We start from the raw sequence: 23,704 nt of genomic DNA, 5'->3' as shown, positions 1-23,704 counted from the left end.
ATAAAAGAAAAAACACCCTTGTTAGACGAATTTGTGTGCTTTCAGATAAGAATAAAAGACTTCTAGCTAGAAGTCTTATTATTTTAGTGAGAAATTACCTCCTTCTCAAAAACTACGTTACTTCAGAGGGAGTCGTTTTCCACAATGTTTTATATGATCAACAGCTCTCCAATGGTCGTTACCAAGTCAGTTTTTAAGTTAACATTTGTTTTGAGTAATTACCAAACGTGTACCATCCCATATAAGCAGTTATTTAAAAATAAAACTGACAACGACGGACGTTACGAAATTGGTATCAACAAATAATCAAAGAAAACAAAGAACTGGAGTTCATAAAGTGTGGTCAAATGTTACGCAGGAGCCAGCTCGGTTAGTTCACTCCAAGGGTCTCGGTAATTTTGCCCGAGTCAAACAACTCCAAGAGCAGACGGTTGGAAAGTTAACCTGTTGGAATGTACCCAGTGTCATCGTTAAGTTATCCAAGACTTTGATCAAAATGTTGACATCAGCCTTCGCAAACTTTTCCACAGGAAACTGCCAATATAACCTTCTGGCTGAATCAAACGTAGTATTGATATGATAATAGTACATTATTTAATACACATGTAACAGAATATCTGGTCAAGCTGAAACCTTCCATTTAATGAGGCCAAGATGTGTTACATTGTTACATTTACAATATGAAGTGGCATCTCGATGACATCAATCACATGACTTACACCTGTGCATTTTCCAATGATTTATATTTACGCTTAATAATGTGTGATAAAGTTGAAACATTGCATGTATTTAAGCCGGGATGTGAAACTTCCAAAACTTAACATAACACTGACCCCAATCTGCCAATGAAATCTGAACACCTAGTGTTTGTTTCCACAATTCTATTGAATATTTGTTTTTGTGTTTTCCTTTTCTTCATTTTGATATTTCACATGTTGACAGGATGTTAGTCAAGCTGGAGAAAGTCTTTTGTCCATTTATCACCGCCATTGGGAAGAATATAGTAAAGGAGCCAGCTATTTGGACCAATTGTATTCGTAAGCTTGTTCTTTACTTGACTTAAGTTCAGCATTCATAAATACCTGAGACAGTTTATCCAGTGTGATTGGTCGAGAGGGCATCACGTAAGCAGTGTTCTCCACAGACTTTTTTTTAGGAGGGCGGCATGACGTAATCAAAATGGCACCCATTTTGATATGACTACAATTTGTCAAACATTTTGCTTTGTATGCTGCGCCAATAAACCTCAGAAGAATGATCGGTATGCCGCGCATCGGAATTTAGAAAGCTGATGATCGGGACGGCCTTCGTGTGCACTTTTCAAAACGGGGGAAGAAAAAAAAACCCCACGTTGTGGGGCGATGTTTTTCCCAAATTTATGGCCCTAAATAATCCTTTTTCCATCCACAACCATATTCATGAATTAGTGATTAGCGGTTCCGTCGTTAAGAACTTCATTTTGCAATAAAATCATCGAGATTTAACGATCCCAATTTACGTGTGTGGAGAACACTTCGTGGGGGTGTTTAACAGATTATATAGCACCCGTAAAAAGTGTTTAAACATGGGCGTGACACGCAAGCTTGCACCTGTGCTGTTAAGACAGTTTATTCATTCCTATTGGTCGAGAGCAATCGTTGGAGCACCTGTGCCACATCACGGGATACGTGCGACGCGCACGCCAATTTCCTTATAAGGAGTTTTCACCAGAGGGCTTTACTATTTCATAGCTGGAGCGGTGTTTTGTCATTGAACAATTATAATTTTTGGGTTTTTTTTAATTTAGGACCAAAACGTTTTGATGTTTTTTGTCGGAAAAGGTATTTATGAATGGGAATAAAATTGTGCATGGCTGGTTTTAAACACTCCGGTTGCAGTCTGGATGCTGATAATTACCCTCGCCTATGGCTCGGGTAATTATCGCATCCAGATTGCAATCGGTATGAAACTTCGTGTTTAAAACCAGCCAAGCACATATTTATTCCCTTAATAATCAAGGTCTTATATTGATTCAAATCTTTTGTACAGCCCATCTTAATATGTTGACAAAAAATACCCATTCCATTAAAGGCACTGGACACTATTGGTAATTATTCAAAATAATTATTAGCATAAAAACTTACTTGATAACACGCAATGGAGAGCTGTTTGAATTTCATAACAGTTTGTTGATAGTTTTAAGGAAAATCTTCTGTTGATGTACATGTAGGCCTACATGTATATAAGTTGAAATTCAGTAATTTGTATTGCATTGACATGATTGAGAGCTTGGTTTAAATGGCATTTTATTCTTATGCAGCTGTGCTGATGGTTTTAATTGTCTAATTGATGGTTTGATAATAAAGAGAAAGTTTCTGTTGCTTTTTCATAGTTACCTAAATCAGCAGTTTATAAAGAGACAGAAAATGAGTGAAGCTGATCGAACATTTGGTTTCATGTTGGATACTGGGGAGGAGCAACTCATGGATATTGGTGAGGTAAAGACCTTCAACAAGAATCAAATTACAGTGTCATTTGTGAAAAAAAAACAATTAAAAATCTTAATTCTAAGGTTTCCCCTAGTAGCATAATTTTTATGATGCTACTAGGGGAAAACTTAAAGCACAGCTTAGTATCACACTCTGAACTACAATTGTACGTTGGGTTGCTCACTGCATGTAATAATGTGCATGTCTGCAGGCTTTTAGCCAGGATTTGATAAAAATGTGTCAAACTTTGACTGGATTGAAAAACAGGGTGTCCAAATTGTTAGCAGAAATAAGTGGGAGGTCCAATAAGCGGCAATAAGTGGTGGGGTCTAATGGGCTAGCTGTGCCCCCCTTTTGGAAAATATTTACAATGTACACCTTGAAAGGTACACATTTTAAGAGTTGTTGTGTGGGTGTTATGGAATTTAGTAGACATACATCACACTGTATGCGATTTCATACCCAATGACTATCGTTTAGAAACCTTGCTTGAAACGGGCTTCAGTGATTGTTCATTGCAATGGTGTGGACTTTCTGAACTGATTTTCTCCAATTAATTTTATTTATTCAATTAAAATGTGTTTCAATCAATGAATGTAGAGGTTTTGTGCCGTCAGTCATACAATTAAATTGTCTCAATGGCTATTAAACTATCTTTTGAACACCTTCCACATCAGCAACATGTTGCAACAGTAATTCTACTTGTCATTTTTTCTCTTGGGTCATTCTCCCCCGATTATGGACCGTAAGAGAGTTAAAACAAGTGATTGAGGAGGGACAAAGGTCAGGTTTTTTTACAATACATGTAACTTCCTGAAAGTTATTTAGTGGTTAGCCCATGGCACTCTTCTTAAGAACTGTATCATACAGGATAGTAGTTTTTACTTGGTACATTTCTGTTGAGTTGGGGGTTTAACATAAATCCATTGGGTTTTCCCAGAACCTGTTGTCACTCTTTGTTACACAAGCTACAAACTGGAAAGCAAAGTTGATATCACCCAACTGTAGTTTCTAATTTTGTATTTGCAGTTGGCCCTGGATATATGGAAGCGACTGATGATCAAACCACTAAGGAAGAATCTTGAAGACCTCCTTCTTAGAGAGATAGACAAGTAAGTACAGTAAACACCATAGTTTGAAACTTCTCATCATTTGACAATATCTCATGGTAAAGTGACTTTCCTGACAAGGATTAAAACAAGGGTTTCATACCAGGCTGCATGCACTGGTTACATACAAAGTGTATTCTCCATGGTTTATTTTTTTTACATGTTAAACCCTTCAGCCTGCATACCGCCTGCAGCAGCGGGGCCTTTTACTTTGCATACAGCCTGCAATAGACTGTGCAAGTCTCGCGAGAAACTGAACTTCCGGGACCATTGTGGTCCCAACCTTATGGAGTTTAACGTTGGGGAGATTTTGTTTCGGCCATTATTTTAGTTTACGTACCTTATGACCATAAAAATTACATATGTTGTTGAAAATGTAATACTAATTAACAATATTTAAAAGTAGAAATAAATTCAACAAAATAGCGGAGTAAAACGGATATTTAATAAACGGATATGTCAAGTTACTTGAAACAAATTAAGAACTTGTGCCCATCTCCGATCACGAAACTTAATCACAAGCTTGTTTTGGTGGTGCGGGGTGGAAAGCCTTTTCATTGGTTGCTTAGGCGTCGGTTTCCTCTTTAAACTGCGTCATGCGTTAATCTAAGGCATCGCGACCATTGTGCGTCTGCGTATAAACCAGCTTTTAGTAGTTTCACATTCGGGCGTAGATTTACAAAAGGGGTTTCAAAAAATGTAAGGTCAAATAAACAACCTAGCCCCAGAGTTTTACTTTTGTCTGAACATAAACTAAAACCCTATTAATTGTACTTTGTGTTTTAAGAGCTAAAACTAATTTAAACAAGCTGTAATGATTTTTGATGTGGTTCAGGTTCGGCATAAAGAATAATTTAAAGCAATGATTTGATTACATAAAAAACAAGTTCTTGGTTTGTGGTGTTTTCTCGCTCCGGTGTGCGCGAGACTTAGGCAGTCTACTGCCCTTAAAGTTTGCAAGTTGTATCGGGGATAAGAAATTTCTGAAATTAATCTGAATTCAGACTTTTCAAGTTAGCCTGGTGAAGAAAATTCTGCTATTTGATATACATGTAATTCTCCAGGGCTGAGCCCTGTGATATCTAACCTCAATGGTTAGTAAAATCTGCAAATGCTGAAACTTCATGATATTAAACAAATTTGGGTCATAGTTTCAGACTTTTTTTGTCAGCGATGACTCTCAACTCTGTTTGAGTTCTAAGCATGCCATTAAAATACAGCAAACAGCCATATATGCGCATGTGAGCACAATCTCACTATGACAGTATTCTAAAAAATAGCACTTGGTTGCCAAAAGAAAAATTAAGCTTTCCACTCCTAAGGTTCAAAGGTCTGAATTCGTATCATCAACGCATGTAAGGCACAACTAGTTGCTGTTTTTCTCTATGTGGGCTGACCATATTGTACACTACCACGCTTCATGCATGTATATGCCGAGCTTTCGCTTGTTTTGCACAGATTACACACAGAATACTGTGATGTAAAAAGATTCTTCAAGAGCAAGGTTGTAGCTAGGGCAAATTCGATGTCGGCTAATTTTGTCAAGAGCATGGTCGAGAGGGTGTGTGTATGGGGGCAGCGTAGCGCCTCCCAACTCAGTGGGATCAAGGGGCAGCGTCTTTGGAAGCCGAAGGGTTTTAGGTTTTGTTTAAGCTTTGATGGGTTCCCCAGGCTCTCTCTTGCCCATTGTGCCTTTTACATAGTCATTGTCAGAGGAAAAAACACATCCAGGGAGCCATAGAAAATAAATACTTATGAAGTTTTAAAGTAAGGGTAAAACAAAATATTCTGTTTCCAATTTAAATCCCATCTCAAAATAGGGTAGGAAGACTACATGTAGGCAGAATTTGTGTGTGTTGAATTTATTAATTGAAAAGCTTGCAACACATTTGTCGGCATGCAATGCAGAGTGGAGAGACAAGTTCAGATACACGGGATGATGGGACACATGTCCGATCATTGCCGCAAAATCTAGACTATTCCATTTCAAAAAGGAGCACATTAATTTGTAAAATTATAGAAAAGCCATATTTCACTTTGTGATATTCATTGACAATTGTTTTTCGAACCAAGTGCATGCAAAAAAGTCTGTGCACAAGTAAATAAAAAGACAGGAAAAATCATCAATCCTACCCTCACTCTGAAAATTTCGTGCAACGTGGACGACTCCACCAACCTTGTCCGCCCATCAGATTAATTTTTCTTTTCAATCGCCCGCCGGGCGGGTCTACCAAAGGTTTTTTTACTAGCCTGCTGCATGTATGGTAAAAAAAAAAATTAAACTTAAAACAAAAAAAACAAAAAAGGGAAGTCGCTAAAATTGGACGACTTTATCTCTTACTTTGTGCCCTTAATTATCCATTTTCCATCACCAACCATTTGAATGAACTTGTGGTTTGAGAATCAGTTGTTTTGAACATGTTCTGATCTCCGTTTGCAGCACAATCTTTGTGAATCAAGGATCGGTCAACAACACACATTGAGAAATAATTCAATGAACTTTGGCCCGCAACGCCTTCTGTTGGCAAAACGCTCGCCTTCTGTTGTCCATGTTATTAGAATTCCTAATAGGGCAAACATCCAGGGCATAATCTTAGCCAGAGATTCTACGTACAGCTTGAAGCGAAGAGACCTGAAGTGTACTGCAGTAGAAGAAGCTCTAATGACAGGTTCTTGAGCCAGTAGTCAAAGTGGACACAGTCCTTTGCTCACCATGTGCACCACTCCTCTAATGTGCATGGCTGGTCTTGGTAACATGGTATGAAAGAATTGGATGTTCCAGAACTTGCAATGTCAGCCATACCAGGGCTTTTGTCGAGCCACTATCTTCAAATCAGTCTCCCAGCAACTTCAATGTGGCCATCTTGCTGTGTAAACGACCAAAATTGATTACGAAACTGGGAGTTTCTCAGCTGCATCTATGATGTGCTGAACTCGACTCCACGTTATGTGCATGCTTCGCGCATATATAATTTTAGAATATAGGGGAGAACACATGGCAAATAATGGCTAAACATGTTGTAAACATTCAAATTTGGCATTTTTGGGGTCAATTTTGACCTTGACCTTAAAGCAAAACCTAAAGTTTTGGTGATCTTGCAAGTATTACCAAATAAGTTGGCATCCCCAATTTAGTGGGAACTGATACCTCAAGCATTTTTCTAGACTATTTGGTTCAAAAGTTAAGCGTGTTTTTACATTGGAATAGGTAGATTGGCGGCCATTTTGAATTTGACCTCTCAAGGTTATCAGAGGTCAAATCTGATTTCTCTCCACATCTAAAACTGATCCTTATGGTCTAAACTAACTACATATGTAAGAAGTTTCATGCTTTCCTCTAAAATGGCACTCTATCTTCATAATATGGGAGCTTATCCACTCTACTACATGTACTAGTGTTTTTTTTTAATGATCGCAACCTTTGCTCGGTGAAGAAGTAATAAATAAATAATTACAGCAAAAGTTATCTGAAGATTTCTGGGTCTGGCCGAAATCTTGTGTTATTATCTATGAATTGGTGCACGATGCTCTGTTTAACATTGCATGAGGGCCAGACGGTGCCATTTGCCCCCTCGGGTGTACAAAACCCATGGACTCTGTAACAGCATGCAACAGTTGTTTTGTTATACCATGGTAATAATATTGGAAGAAGAAACAAACATTAAATGAGTGAATTACTGTATGTGCAATAAGAGCAGATGATGGCGCAAAGATTCCCCCAAATGTTCCTTCACTAATCCCCGCAGCACAACACATGGAATGTATATCAATTTACCTAGTACCAGCGTAATTACAACCTCATTCCCTTGCTCTGCTCATACCCGGGCCTATTCATACATGTCATAGTATCGTACAGGGTGCTACAAACGACCAATGTTGGGAATGATCTAGGTCAGCTTTGTTGTAGTCATGGTGGGCGGTGTTGGGCGACCGGCCCAGGACTCACAATTTTTGCCCAGCACCCTGAGCAAAATATCTGCTATATTAATATGGAAATATTGACTGCTATGAGGGGCACAGTTAAAATTATAGGCCCAAAGTGATGTCAAAACTATGACCATGCCCGAAGCGAAGCTGAGGGCATAACCATGGTTTTGACATCACCGATTGTTAAAGGCTGTGGACACTATTGGTACTTACTCAAAATAATTATTAGCACAAAACCTTACTTGGTAACAAGTAATGGGGAGACGTTGATAGTATACATGTAATACATTGTGAGAAACTGCTCCCTCTGAAGTGACATAGTTATTCGAGAAAGAAGTAATTTTCCACAAATTTGATTTCGAGACCTCAGATGTAGAATTGAGGTTTTGAAAGCGCACAACTAGGTGTGACTAGGGTGTTTTTTTAGCTGTTCCGATCAAGTCGGAACAGCTATTGTTTTCGTCGAGATTTTTATTATTTTTATTATTATTATTATTATTATTATTAGCTGTTCCGATCCAGTCGGAACAGCTATTGTTTTCGTCGAGATTTTTATTATTTTTATTATTATTATTAGCTGTTCCGATCCAGTCGGAACAGCTATTGTTTTCGTCGAGATTTTTATTATTTTTATTATTATTATTATTATTATTATTCTTTGTTTCTCCCTAAATCCCATAGTGTTTGTACACGTTTTTGCGGCAGCCTAATCTCCTAAACCATAATACGAAAGAGTGAGTTTATTATACTAAATTGAAGCTTAGAACATAAGCTTAATTCTTATCGTAAAAAATGTAAAAATTGTTAATTAATAAGCCTTAATTAAGCTTGTGAATATTTAATTAGCAAACCAAGTTAACACCATATCTCAAAAATTAGACCGCCGATCCTGAAACTTTTTTCAGTTATACACTAGTCAGGTCCTGTTTATGTGATTTCCTACATAAAATTCTGGACGACGTCACCATGACGTCATGTGATGCACGATTTGTGTCTGTGCACAAACACAATGGCTCTTGAAGTGTAAACAAACCCAGCTTTCCAAAACATAATTTATTCGATTAAAATTAAATTACATGTTGTACACTTCCCAAAATTGCTTTAGATTAGGATATATTTTATTGATGGTCATTTTAAAAGCATCAGAACTTATAGAAACAGTGTAATTATTTTAAAAAACTGTATTTCCGGGGATGTTTTTTCAAAGATCATGGGTACGGCGTAAAACTTGATTTGAATAGTCAAAATTGTAAAACTGTTAACTTGACCAAGTCCTTATACCAATTTCGACCGGTGTTATTGCGTTTTTTTGTTCAATATACATAGATTTCTTACGGTAACCGACTAGCACAAGTCTAAACTTATTCCCAAAATTTGACAAGCCTGAGCATGGTGCGTCGTGGACCGGGTTCATTTCAGCCGACGAGCGTGGACGACGAAAATAGACCGCCCGGGATTTGGAATTATTTACGGGTAAAGTCACCTTGTTCGCGCCGGTGACCATTTGCCTAAACTAATTGCAGTATTTCGCGTTACGTTCGGAAATTAGACCATGACAAACAAAAACTCTTTGACAGGAATACAAAAGCAGAGATTTTATTATGCTGACGTTTCTCTGGTGGTTGAGTGGCTCAGTTTTATAGAGCTGCTTATAATAAACATGCAAAACATTTTGCTTTACAAAATTGCAGAAATTGAGCAGAATACCTGGATTCACAACTTGAACATTAGGCATGGTTAAGCTGCTTTTTGTGTTTAAAAAGCTATTATGTAGTTTGGTCCTGGGCCAATGGCTTTTAAAGGAAAGAATCGCAGCGCTTACGTAATCAAGGAACTGTGCTTACGCTAAGCGTATTTTACAGCTTAGCAGGGAACGTGTTCTTCACGTCACAATTCGCATCAAACAATTTGCTACAGTTGACTAATTGTGCTCAACTCCTGCGAAACTTTCACTGCGAAAACAGTGACTTAAAAATTTGATTTGCATTCGCAGGAAAAACTGTGCTTACTTGTGACAAAAGGAGGCAGGGGCGACTAGTGTGCTTTAGTGTTAAAGTCGCGACTACAAATTATTATTTGAGTCGCGACTACTGTTTTTCTCTACTCCGTTATAATCGTGTCCAAACATCGACTACAAAATTTGTCCCGACTACCTGTTTGGTGAACCAGTTCTGTTGCTTACTACTATTCGCAACATAATTAATATTGACCTTGCGGCATAGCGGCACAAATCTTGAGAATCTGTACTTTATCTCGACAAGTGTCATAGTTAGGTTTGAAGTGCGACTAGTCGAGTAGTAAATTTCACTAGTCACACCCATTCGCAACATAATTAATATTGCCCTTGCGGCACATAGCGGTACAAATCTTGAGAATCCGTATTTTATCTCGACAAGTGTCGTAGGCAGGTTTGAGGTGCGACTAGTCGAGTAGTAAAATTCACTAGTCACCACTTCGCAACATAATTAATATTGCCTTTGCGGCACATAGCGGCACAAATCTTGAGAATCTGTATTAATTTTATCTCGACAAGTGTCGTAGTTAGTTTTGAGGTTCGACTAGTCGAGTCATGATGGGAATTTGCTTAATGAAAAAGATTCAGTGCTCTGCAGAAGCATTGAATTCTGCGCTTACGTCAAGCGAAATAGACTGCTTATAGCAGGGATTTCTTTTGTTTGTGTGCTTCCAAGTTCGCACATTATTTTCCAAGCTTGCACATCACAGTAAAGCGGAAAATGGTGATCGTAAGCGCAGACTTTGGTGGTCATGAGAACCATGTAATTTTGCCCTGTAAGTAGGTTTGGTAAGGCCTACACTTCAAACATGTAAAGTAAAAAAAGATTGTTAGTACATGAGGGGAAATCTTGTGAAACTGGTCCAATTTGACTCTGCTTCACTGCGTAAGCAAAGAATTGACACATCAGAAGCGCGGATATTATCGCTTACTTAAAGCATATTTCACAGCTTAGCAGGGATATTTTTGCTTGTGCGCGGGGAAACTTATCACATGTAATCTTTGCTTTGAACTAATTGTACAGATATTTCAGCGCCTGCACAGTAAGCGGAGAATGGTGGTATAATAAATGGGCAGAGTTTGGTTGAAGCAGACAGAGCCATAAAACTGGGCCGTGTTCTATAGGGGAAATTATAGCTTGACATTTTGTGACAGTTTTGGTCTCTGCACGTACACATACAAATACAGAGTCAGATACAGACGTTACGGTGCAGAAATCGTGCAATTGAAATGTCTCATAAGAGCGCCCCCTATCGGCAGGAGTAGGAAAATAAAGGAGTATCCTACAAATTAATTATGTGTTTTTAAACACGTAAAATAATATCAAATGGAAGCTTTAGGATGTTTAGCTTAATTCCTATCATAAAACATATTAAAATTATTTATTAATTAACCACCAGTGACCCTCATATGCATATTAATTAGGAAATCTTTGCAGCATCATATCTCAAGAACTTCACGGCCGACTTTTCAACTGTTTGTTTTTAAAGACTCCTTGGGGGTTGGAGATTAGATTGAAAAAACTGTGACGTCAAGTTGACCTCTACTTCCGCGTCAACCGGAAGTGTCACCATATCTCAAGAACTATACAGCAGATTTTCAAAATATTTTCAGTTATAAACTCCTTAGGCATAAAATATTAACTTTAAAAAACCGTGACCTCAAGTTGACCCCTACTTCCTGGTCAACCAGAAGTGGGACCATATCTCAAGAACTATACAACAGATTATCAATTTTGGTTCAGTTATAGACTCCTTGGGCATTCAAGATTAGTTGAACCAACTTTGACCCCATGTTGACCTTTACTTCCGGGTCAACCGGAAGTGAGCCCATATCTAAAACAAAAGTACAAAGCTAATGTTCAAACTTCAGTTATAGAGTCTTAGGCAATAAATAATTAGCTTTGGAACACTGTGACCCCAAGTTGACCTCTACTTCTGGGTCAACCGGAAGTGGGACTATATATCAAGATCTACACAACCGATTTTATAGACTCCTTGGCATTGCAGATTAATCTTTGGTAGCTGTGGGCCCATGTTGACCTTTACTTACGGGTCAACCGGGAAGTAAGACCTTAAATAACAAGAGCTACACAACTTTTTTGAAACCTTCTTTCAGTTATATTTATTATTATTATTAGCTGTTCCGACCGTCCGTCGGAACAGGTATTGTTTTCGTCTAGATTTTTATTGTTAGCTGTTCCGATCCAGTCGGAACAGCTATTGTTTTCGTCGAGATTTTTATTATTTTTATTAGCTGTTCCGACCCAGTCGGAACAGCTATTGTTTTCGTCGAGATTTTTATTATTTTTATTATTAGCTGTTCCGATCCAGTCGGAACAGCTATTGTTTTCGTCGAGATTTTTATTATTTTTATTATTAGCTGTTCCGACCGTCCGTCGGAACAGGTATTGTTTTCGTCTAGATTTTTATTGTTTTTATTATTATTCTTTGTTTCTCCCTAAATCCCATAGTGTTTGTACACGTTTTTGTGGCAGCCTAATCTCCTAAACCATAATACGAAAGAGTGAGTTTATTATACCAAATTGAAGCTTAGAACATAAGCTTAATTCTTATCGTAAAAAAAAATTAAATTGTTAATTAATAAGCCTTAATTAAGCTTATGAATATCTAATTAGCAAACCTAGTTAACACCATATCTCAAAAAGTAGACCGCCGATCCTGAAACTTTTTTCAGCTATACACTAGTCAGGTCCTGTTAAGGTGATTTCTGACATAAAATTTCGGACGACGTCACCATGACGTAATTTAATGCACGTTTTTTGTCTGTGCACAAACACAATGGCTCTTCAAATCTATACTTTAAACTGGTCAAAAACACAATAACTTCGAAATAAATTATCTGTATGTTTCCTAAATATCATATTATGTGTAGAAAAATACACTGATTCTAATAAGATTTGTTTCAGTCCATAAAAGCAATCAATGTTCGTCTATTAATTAATTAATCAATTAGAATCTTGGCATCATGGGTACAACGTAGTACTTCATAAATTGGGTGCAGTCACTTTCATTGCAATGTAAAGATCTCTATGGCTCTTGCAACACACTGCGGACCTGTATAGGTTGAGGACTCTCGGGGAGAGTCTGAGAAGACGATGTCGTGATGTTTGCATCTTTAATTTGTTTTTGAAAAATGGCAACTAGTAACTAATTAACCACATGACCCTCATTTGCATATTAAATTAGAAAATCTTTGCAGCACCATATCTCAAGAAGTATACAGCCGATTTTAAGACTGTTTGTTGCTAAAGACTCTTTGGGGATTGGAAATTAATTTTGAAAAATCATGACCTCAAGTTGACCCCTACTTCCGGGTCGACCGGAAGTGGGACCATATCTCAAGAACTATACAACAGATTATAAAACTTTTTTCAGTTATAAACTCCTTAGGCATAAAATATAACTTTTGACAAACCGTGACCTCAAGTTGACCTCTACTTCCGGGTCAACCGGAAGTGGGCCCATATCTCAAGAAATATACAACCGATTTTCAAACTTTTTTTCAGTTATAGACTCCTTGGACATTCAAGATTAGTTTGAAACACATTTGACCCCATGTTGACCTTTACTTCCGGGTCGACCGGAAGTGGGCCCATATCTCAAGAAGTACAAAACCAATGTTGAAACTTCAGTTATAGACTCTAAGGCAATAAATATTAACTTTGGAAAACTGTGACCCTATGTTGACCTCTACTTCTGGGTCAACCGGAAGTGGGACTATATATCAAGATCTTCACAACCGATTGCTTTAACTTTTTCAGTTATAGACTCCTTGGCATTGCAGATTAGTCTTTGGTAGCTGTGGGCCCATTTTGACCTTTACTTGCGGGTCAACCGGGAAGTGTGACCTAATAGCAAGAGCTACACAACTTTTTTGAAACCTTTTTTTCAGTTATATATTCCTTGGGCAATGAAGCACATAATGCAAGCAAAACAACAAGGAACAGCTTCGTGTTTGTTCACAAACACTTAATGTCTAGTTATTATTATTATTCTTTGTTTCTCTCTAAATCCCATAGTGTTTGTACACGTTTTTGTGGCAGCCTAATCTCCTAAACCATAATACGAAAGAGTAAGTTTATTATACCAAATTGAAGCTTAGAACATAAGCTTAATTCTTATCGTAAAAAAAAATTAAAATTGTTAATTAATAAGCCTTAATTAAGCTTATGAATATCTAATTAGCAAACCTAGTTAACACCATATCTCAAAAAGTAGACCGCCGATCCTGAAACTTTTCTCAGCTATACACTAGTCAGGTCCTGTTAAGGTGATTTCTGACATAAAATTTCGGACGACGTCACCATGACGTCATTTAATGCACGTTTTGTGTCTGTGCACAAACACAATGGCTCTTCAAATCTATACTTTAAACTGGTCAAAAACACAATAACTTCGAAATAATGTATCTGTTAGTTTCCTAAATATCATATTATGTGTAGAAAAATACACTGATTCTAATAAGATTTGTTTCAGTCCATAAAAGCAATCAATGTTCGTCTATTAATTAATTAATCAATTAGAATCTTGGCATCATGTGTACAACGTAGTACTTCATAAATTGGGTGCAGTCACTTTCATTGCAATGTTTAAACATCTCTATGGCTCTTGCAACACACTGCGGACCTGTATGGGTTGAGGACTCTCGGGGAGAGTCTGAGAAGACGATGTCGTGATGTTTGCATCTTTAATTTGTTTTTGAAAAATGGCAACTAGTAACTAATTAACCACATGACCCTCATTTGCATATTAAATTAGAAAATCTTTGCTGCACCATATCTCAAGAAGTATACAGCCGATTTTAAGACTGTTTGTTGCTAAAGCCTCTTTGGGGATTGGAAATTAATTTTGAAAAATCGTGACCTCAAGTTGACCCCTACTTCCGGGTCGACCGGAAGTGGGACCATATCTCAAGAACTGTACAACAGATTATAAAACTTTTTTCAGTTATAAACTCCTTAGGCATAAAATATAACTTTTGACAAACCGTGACCTCAAGTTGACCTCTACTTCCGGGTCAACCGGAAGTGGGACCATATCTCAAGAAATATACAACCGATTTTCAAACTTTTTTCAGTTATAGACTCCTTGGACATTCAAGATTAGTTTGAAACACATTTGACCCCATGTTGACCTTTACTTCCGGGTCGACCGGAAGTGGGCCCATATCTCAAGAAGTACAAAACCAATGTTGAAACTTCGGTTATAGACTCTAAGGCAATAAATATTAACTTTGGAAAACTGTGACCCTATGTTGACCTCTACTTCTGGGTCAACCGGAAGTGGGACTATATATCAAGATCTTCACAACCGATTGCTTTAACTTTTTCAGTTATAGACTCCTTGGCATTGCAGATTAGTCTTTGGTAGCTGTGGGCCCATTTTCACCTTTACTTGCGGGTCAACCGGAAAATGTGACCTAATACCAAGAGCTACACAACTTTTTTGAAACCTTTTTTTCAGTTATATATTCCTTGGGCAATGAAGCACATAATCCAAGCAAAACAACAAGGAACAGCTTCGTGTTTGTTCACAAACACTTAATGTCTAGTTATTATTATTATTCTTTGTTTCTCCCTAAATCCCATAGTGTTTGTACACGTTTTTGCGGCAGCCTAATCTCCTAAACCATAATACGAAAGAGTGAGTTTATTGTACCAAATTGAAGCTTAGAACATAAGCTTAATTCTTATCGTAAAAAATGTTAAAATTGTTAATTAATAAGCCTTAATTAAGCTTGTGAATATTTAATTAGCAAACCAAGTTAACACCATATCTCAAAAAGTAGACCGCCGATCCTGAAACTTTTTTCTGCTATACACTAGTGAGTCCTGTTAATGTGATTTCCGACATAAAATTCTGGACGACGTCACCATGACGTCATGTAATGCACGTTTTGTGTCTGTGCACAAACACAATGGCTCTTGAAGTGTAAACAAACCCAGCTTTCCGAAACATAATTTATTCGATTAAAATTAAATTACATGTTGTACACTTCCCAAAACTGCTTTAGATTAAGATATATTTTATTGATGGTCATTTTAAAAGCATCAGAACTTATAGAAACAGTGTAATTATTTTAAAAAACCTGTATTTCCGGGGATGTTTTTTCAAAGATCATGGGTACGGCGTAAAACTTGATTTGAATAGTCAAAATTGTAAAACTGTTAACTTGACCAGGTCGTTATACCAATTTCGACCGGTGTTATTGCGTTTTTTTGTTCAATATACATAGATTTCTTACGGTAACCGACTAGCACAAGTCTAAACTTGTTCCCAAAATTTGACAAGCCTGAGCATGGTGCGTCGTGGACCGGGTTCATTTCAGCCGACGAGCGTGGACGACGAAAATAGACCGCCCGGGATTTGGAATTATTTACGAGTAAAGTCACCTTGTTCGCGCCGGTGACCATTTGCCTAAACTAATTCCAGTATTTCGCGTTACGTTCGGAAATTAGACCATGACAAACAAAAACACTTTGACAGGAATAAAAAAGCAGAGATTTGATTATGCTGACGTTTCTCTGGTGGTTGAGTGGCTCAGTTTTATAGAGCTGCTTATAATAAACAGGCAAAACATTTTGCTTTACAAAATTGCAGAAATTGAGCAGAATACCTGGATTCACAACTTGAACATTAGGCATGGTTAAGCTGCTTTTTGTGTTTAAAAAGCTATTATGTAGTTTGGTCCTGGGCCAATGGCTTTTAAAGGAAAGAATTGCAGCGCTTACGTAATCAGGGAACTGTGCTTACGCTAAGCGTATTTTACAGCTTAGCAGGGAATGTGTTCTTCACGTCACAATTTGCATCAAAAAATTTGCTACAGTTGACTAATTGTGCTCAACTCCCGCGAAACTTTCACTGCGAAAACAGTGACTTAAAAATTTGGTTTACATTCGCAGGAAAAACCGTGCTTTACTTGTGACAAAAGTAGGCAGGGCCGACTAGTGTGCTTTAGTGTTAAACTCGCGACTACAAATTATTATTTGAGTCACGACTACTGTTTTTCTCTACTCCGTTATAATCGTGTCCACACATCGACTACAAAATTTGTCTCGACTACCTGTTTGGTGAACCAGTTGTGTTGCTTACTACTATTCGCAACATAATTAATATTGCCCTTATGCGGCATAGCGGCACAAATCTTGAGAATCTGTACTTTATCTCGACAAGTGTCATAGTTAGGTTTGAAGTGCGACTAGTCGAGTAGTAAATTTCACTAGTCACACCCATTCGCAACATAATTAATATTGCCCTTGCGGCACATAGCGGTACAAATCTTGAGAATCCGTATTTTATCTCGACAAGTGTCGTAGGCAGGTTTGAGGTGCGACTAGTCGAGTAGTAAAATTCACTAGTCACCCATTCGCAACATAATTAATATTGCCTTTGCGGCACATAGCGGCACAAATCTTGAGAATCTGTATTAATTTTATCTCGACAAGTGTCGTAGTTAGTTTTGAGGTTCGACTAGTCGAGTCATGATGGGAACTTGCTTAATGAAAAAGATTCAGTGCTCTGCAGAAGCATTGAATTCTGCGCTTACGTCAAGCGAAATAGACTGCTTATAGCAGGGATTTCTTTTGTTTGTGTGCTTCCAAGTTCGCACATTATTTTCAAAGCTTGCACATCACAGTAAAGCGGAAAATGGTGATCGTAAGCGCAGACTTTGGTGGTCATGAACCATGTAATTTTGCCCTGTAAGTAGGTTTGGTAAGGCCTACACTTCAAACATGTAAAGTCAAAAAAGATTGTTAGTACATGAGGGGAAATCTTGTGAAACTGGTCCAATTTGACTCTGCTTCACTGCGTAAGCAAAGAATTGACACATCAGAAGCGCGGATATTATCGCTTACTTAAAGCATATTTCACAGCTTAGCAGGGATATTTTTGCTTGTGCGCGGGGAAACTTATCATATGTAATCTTTGCTTTGAACTAATTGTACAGATATTTCAGCGCCTGCACAGTAAGCGGAGAATGGTGGTATAATAAATGGGCAGAGTTTGGTTGAAGCAGACAGAGCCATAAAACTGGGCCGTGTTCTATAGGGGAAATTATAGCTTGACATTTTGTGACAGTTTTGGTCTCTGCGACGTACACATACAAATACAGAGTCAGATACAGACATTACGGTGCAGAAATCGTGCAATTGAAATGTCTCATAAGAGCGCCCCCTATCGGCAGGAGTAGGAAAATAAAGGAGTATCCTACAAATTAATTATGTGTTTTTAAACACGTAAAATAATATCAAATGGAAGCTTTAGGATGTTCAGCTTAATTCCTATCATAAAACATATTAAAATTATTTATTAATTAACCACCAGTGACCCTCATATGCTTATTAATTAGGAAATCTTTGCAGCATCATATCTCAAGAACTTCACGGCCGACTTTTCAACTGTTTGTTTTTAAAGACTCCTTGGGGGTTGGAGATTAATTTGAAAAAACTGTGACCTCAAGTTGACCTCTACTTCCGCGTCAACCGGAAGTGTCACCATATCTCAAAAACTATACAACAGATTTTCAAAATATTTTCAGTTACAAACTCCTTAGGCATAAAATATTAACTTTAAAAAAACGTGACCTCAAGTTGACCCCTACTTCCTGGTCAACCGGAAGTGGGACCATATCTCAAGAACTATACAACAGATTATCAATTTTGGTTCAGTTATAGACTCCTTGGGCATTCAAGATTAGTTTGAAACAACTTTGACCCCATGTTGACCTTTACTTCCGGGTCAACCGGAAGTGAACCCATATCTAAAAAAGTACAAAGCTAATGTTCAAACTTCAGTTGTAGACTCGTAGGCAATAAATATTAGCTTTGGAAAAATGTGACCCCAAGTTGACCTCTACTTCTGGGTCAACCGGAAGTGGGGCTATATATCAAGATCTACACAACCGATTTTATAGACTCCTTGGCATTGCAGATTAATCTTTGGTAGCTGTGGGCCCATGTTGACCTTTACTTACGGGTCAACCGGGAAGTAAAACCTTATAACAAGAGCTACACAACTTTTTTGAAACCTTTTTTTCGGTTATATATTCCTTGGGCAATGAAGCACATAATCCAAGCAAAACAACAAGGAACAGCTTCGTGTTTGTTCACAAACACTTAATGTCTAGTCTTTCATTATTATCTCCCAACTTTGATGGCCGATTGAGCGTAAATTTTCACAGATTTGTTATTTTGTGCATATGTTGAGATACACCAAGTGAGAAGACTGGTCTTTGACAATTACCAATAGTGTCCACTGTCTTTAAGCAGTCATTCTTTTATATACCGAATAAAGATTCTTTTAATCAACAACCCTGACTACGGTGAAAGGTCGCCTGCGAAGAAAGTGTCCGCCGTGACATGGAATGCTAGTCGTACATAAATAAAGACAGCAAAAAAAGTAACTTGGCTGTTGTAAAAGCACCTATAGTTTTAAACTTGTTACTCGTATTCTAAAAATGAATATACATGGTGTACCAGGAGACGGACAATTTAATTACTGTGATTTTCACACCTTGTTTGTAACAATCGGTCGAGTATTGTTGCGGTATGTGCCTACAGGTGAAAAGTGCCCATTTCCATTGTTGCAGTAATTCCTATTGACAAGAGCAGCTTTTCAAAATTCCCGCTATTAGATTCACGCTGAATCACAGGAGAGATCAAACAAGGTGTCAAAATCACAGTAATTAAATTGTCCCTCTCATGGTATTTTCATTTTTAGAATACGAGTAACAATTTTAAAATTATAGGTGCTTTTACAACAGCTGAGTTACTTTTTTTTGCTGTCTTTATCATACAGTACACCCAAACGACCTATTTGCGACTGTTAATTTCGGGGATGGGCACGGTCAATATACTATGGCACGTCAACTATGACGTCATGTTGATAGAGAAAGGGGACACAGCTATTTCCATGACTCCATTGTTAACCAATCAGATTAGAGAATTCTTTAAGTATGCGGTATATAAATAAGGGAATCAATGTGTGGTGAAGAGGCTTTCAACTAGTGGTTTAAGCCCATTATCAAGAACCAGGCCTGGTTCTTGATAATTTTACCGAGTTCTTGATAATTTTACCGAGTCAAAGTCGAGGTAAATTATCAAGAACCAGGCCCCGGCGGGTTTAAACCACTAGTTAAAAACACACTTTGATTCCCATTCATAAATACCTTTTCGGTCAAAAAATATCAACACTTTTTGGTCAAAAAGTAAAATAAATGCAAAAATTTTAATTTTTCAATGATTTCTTTCAACACAACATCCCTCCAGCTATGAAATGGTAAAGCTTCGACCCGATCGGGTAAACAACTCCTTATAAGGGAATGATGTGCGCGTCGTGCGTATCGCGTGATGTGCCACAACTGTCCTGGCCGTTGCTCTCGACCAATGGGAGACTTTCTGGGACGATAGAGGGCAGCAGACTTACCGGGTAAATCCATTGTTCTCAGAATTATGCGCATGTTCAGAACTACGTAAACAATGGAAATTTACCCGGTATGGCTGCTGCCGCCTAGCGTTGGAAAGTCTCCTATTGGAATGAAGAAACTGTCTTATAATCACAGGTGCAAGCTCGTGTGTCACGCCCATGTTTCAACACTTTTTACTGGTCATACACAAAGGTTTATACACACCCACGTGACTTGCTCTCCACCAATAGGAATAGCAAAACTGTTTGAGGTATTTATGAGTTAAAGTTAATTGTGCTATTGTTTTTGGTTGGCAGAGATCGTTGTGGTGAAGACACTAATCAGACTGTACTTCACAGTGTTATAAATTCACTTGTTGATGTAGAGCAGTACAGACAAAAAGACCAGGTTCAGGTATGTATACAAATACCCTTACAAGGGTCAAATATTGCAATAATACATGTACATGCAAGAAGACTTCATATGAATTGAAACACTGACATAAATAGCACAAATTCAATGAGGAATAATTCTTGTTTAAGATGTCACCGGCCAGTTCCAAATTTTCTGTGCAAATATGCCTTTCTACTGAAAAGCAAGCATCTGAAGGGTACACATTCATAGCAAATGTGTATACAAATAATGGATACACACATGTATGAAACATGTATGAGTTTATTTATGCATTATGTATGTTGACAATAGTGGTCAATAGGGGGGGGGATAGATAGGACCAGAGTTTAATTCAAGGTGGGCGGTAGATGATAATCGGATAACATGAGTTGTACATAGGTTGCTTTTGGGGAATAAGTAATTCTGAGATATGTTTAGGGGCTAGACCATGTTTAACTTTGTAGGCAAGAGTGAGAACTTTAAATTGGATCCTTTGAGACACAGGGAGCCAGTGTTAGGAGCGCAGAACAGGAGTGAGGAGATAACTTTGTTTTTGTTAAACGAGATATGGTTTAAAGGGTCTATGTACTTTTTCCTAACACAAAACACAATGTTCACAGATTTACATTAAACTTACTCAGTTTGAAGATAATGATAGTAGAAAGCTTCCCTTCAAATATTGCTAATACTGAGGGGCTGTAGTTTTGAAAAAAATTAGTAAAACAATGTCATAAAAATACTTTTTGTCTCAGTTTTAGCATGTAAAAACGTATTAACCAGTTATATACATGAACATATGTTATGGTATAAAATCATAACTGGTTAATACGGTTTTACATCCTACAATAATTTTCGTCTCACTGAGATGAATATTATTTTGTGACTTGCTTCCCTCATTCCTGAAAAACTACAGCACCTCAGTAATATTAATTTTGGTTTTTACCCATACACCGATGTGTGTTAGCACTGTATACTCGGTACTTTCCCGAGTCCCGTGAAAAAAATATCACAGGCATGTTACTCGGGTGGGATTCGAACCCACGACCCTTGCAATTCTAGAGCAGTGTCTTACCAACGAGACTACTGAGGTTGCCCTGTAGCTAGAGGCAGTTCAAATCCTATGTTTTGGCATCGGGTACCGCAACGATATAAGAGATGTTAAATTTACATCGGGGATAAAAAATATTAATTTTGGTTTTTACCCATACACCTCGGTAGTCTACAAATGTAGTTGGTAAGACACTGCTCTAGAATTGCAAAGGTAGTGGGTTCGAATCTTTTCACAGGACTCGGGAAAGTACTGAGTATACAGTGCTAACACACATCGGTGTATGGGTAAAAACCAAAATTAATATTCTTTATCCCCGATGCAAATTAAACATCTCATACCTCAGTAATAGTCCATGGGCCAGAGGCCAAACTTATTGGTACCACCTGACGTGGCAAAATCTAAATACATTATTTTGAAAGGTCTATGTCTAGGGATGATAAATTGATGTGATAGCAAATTGATGTGGTAGCTTAGTGGTAGTAAATGGCCACTCTTTAAGCCTAGTCACAGTGAGCTTATTGCACAAATCCTTAGCACTAGGGTAAGGATATGGTTGCACAATTGGCAATTACACCACTATGCTTTGCTGTATAATGATAAAACTTGGTCAAATTATTGGTTAGAGATAGGTTTTTAAAAAGACGTCATGTATAAATACACATTATAGCCTCCAGAGGGCGCTATTCGGATATGTATATAGAGAGGTTGCGTGACCCCGCCAAAAGTTCTTTGTGCGCCTTGACGGCCATGTTGAGTACTATTTCTGTTGGTAACGCGTCGTCTGCTCACAACAGCAGACGCACGTTTGTAAACCGAGAAAGTTGGTTTTTCTCCGATAGATATTTGGTGAAGGTTTTCTTTCAGTGTTTTATTTGGTAAAACAATGAATTACATCAAGCACATAATATTAACTCCGGATAATGCAAGTCGACGCCGGTCGATACTGTGAGAAAAATACTAACGAATTCATTCGTTAAAACAAAAATTGTTAAAACAACAAAGATCCATATGAATTTAAACATTGATGCACTATACAATCAAATTGGATGGGCGACGGAGGTAAAGGTGCACATCGAGGAAAATTTGCTCGTGAAAGTAAACAAACTTTGCAGTTTCACTTTTGAGGCCGCACTTATTGCGAAACATTATTTTGTTTGTATGGACGTGGTCATGGACCAACTACCTACCACATCACGGTACCACCAATGTAGAAAACAAATTATTTTTTTTCAAATCGGAACTGGGATTTCAGCAAAATGTATGACTTGTTTTCGGCAATGGTGGTGCGGTATTTGGCTGGCCTTCATCGGCACTCTGGTATTCTGAAGGGTGCGATTCACGTTGACAAAATGCATTGGCATAGATTTGATTTATTTTTAGATGGTTAATTCACAATACAACAAAAATATTCTCAGCCTGAGGCCGAAAAACATTTTTCTACATGTCATGTACACATTTGAAAACTTCAATATACAAAAGACAAGATTGAAGAAAGCAAAGATGTCTTGAGCTATTCAAAATTAAATTTAAGAGAGTGAAATTAGAGAGAAAACAACGATAAAGGCAGTGGACACTATTGGTAATTACTCAAAATAGTTATTACCATAAAACCTTGCTTGGTAACGAGTAATGGGGAGCTGTTGATAGTATAAAACATTGTGAGAAATGGCTCCCTCTGAAGTAACGTAATTTTCGAGAAGTAATTTTTCACGAATTTGATTTCGAGAACTCAGATTTAAAATTTGAGGTCTCGAAATCAAGCATCTGAAAGTACACGACTTTGTGTGTTTTGTTTCTTTATTGCTACCTCGCAACTTCGACGACCAATTGAGCGCAACCTTTCACAGGTTGGTTATTTTCTGCTTGAAAATATGTTGAGATACACCAAGTGAGAAGATTGGTCTCTGACAATTACCAATAGTGTCCAGTGTCTTGAACAAAAAAATATTTGGGACTGGAATGGAAGTTCAAAACTCAAGTGTCATCTCAAAAGACTCTAAAAAAAATTAAGTCAATGTTATCTTGGCTGCTCTATGCATCTACATATCCGTAACAAAAACAAGCAAATTACATTGGGGCAGCTGAGTTCTAAGCCTTGTTTCTACTAATCATACCTCCAAGCTTTAAGATGTCTAATTTTAATGTTCCCCTTCTTTCATTTATATTTAAACATGTCAGAAACCAGAGGGCTAGGTTGTCTAAGAAAATTGTTTCATTATAAATGTTTCCTTCAAATTCATATTGTTTTTTATCTGTTGACACGTGGACGATCTGTTTGTTCTGTAGTTTAGGCAACTTCTTCTTTGTCGTCGAG

The 23,704-nt window shown here is 37.7% G+C and overlaps 1 protein-coding gene across 2 annotated transcripts in view; it reads left to right on the top strand.

Moving 5' to 3' along the window:
• LOC117300146 (cullin-2-like) overlaps window positions 1-23,704 on the top strand; it is a 105,832-nt gene that overhangs the window by 13,074 nt on the left and 69,054 nt on the right. For both annotated transcript variants that reach the window (XM_033783865.1, XM_033783866.1), the window contains exons 4-7: window positions 943-1,037; window positions 2,372-2,477; window positions 3,498-3,580; window positions 20,264-20,360. In XM_033783865.1, coding sequence (XP_033639756.1) covers window positions 943-1,037; window positions 2,372-2,477; window positions 3,498-3,580; window positions 20,264-20,360 — 381 coding nt within the window. The remainder of the gene's footprint in view (window positions 1-942; window positions 1,038-2,371; window positions 2,478-3,497; window positions 3,581-20,263; window positions 20,361-23,704) is intronic.

The sequence above is a fragment of the Asterias rubens genome, chromosome 15 (genome assembly GCF_902459465.1).
Source record: "Asterias rubens chromosome 15, eAstRub1.3, whole genome shotgun sequence".
NCBI classification, from domain to species: domain Eukaryota; kingdom Metazoa; phylum Echinodermata; class Asteroidea; order Forcipulatida; family Asteriidae; genus Asterias; species Asterias rubens.
The sequence above is the reverse complement of the archived record's forward strand: the minus strand, read 5'-3'. Positions and strand labels throughout refer to the sequence as shown.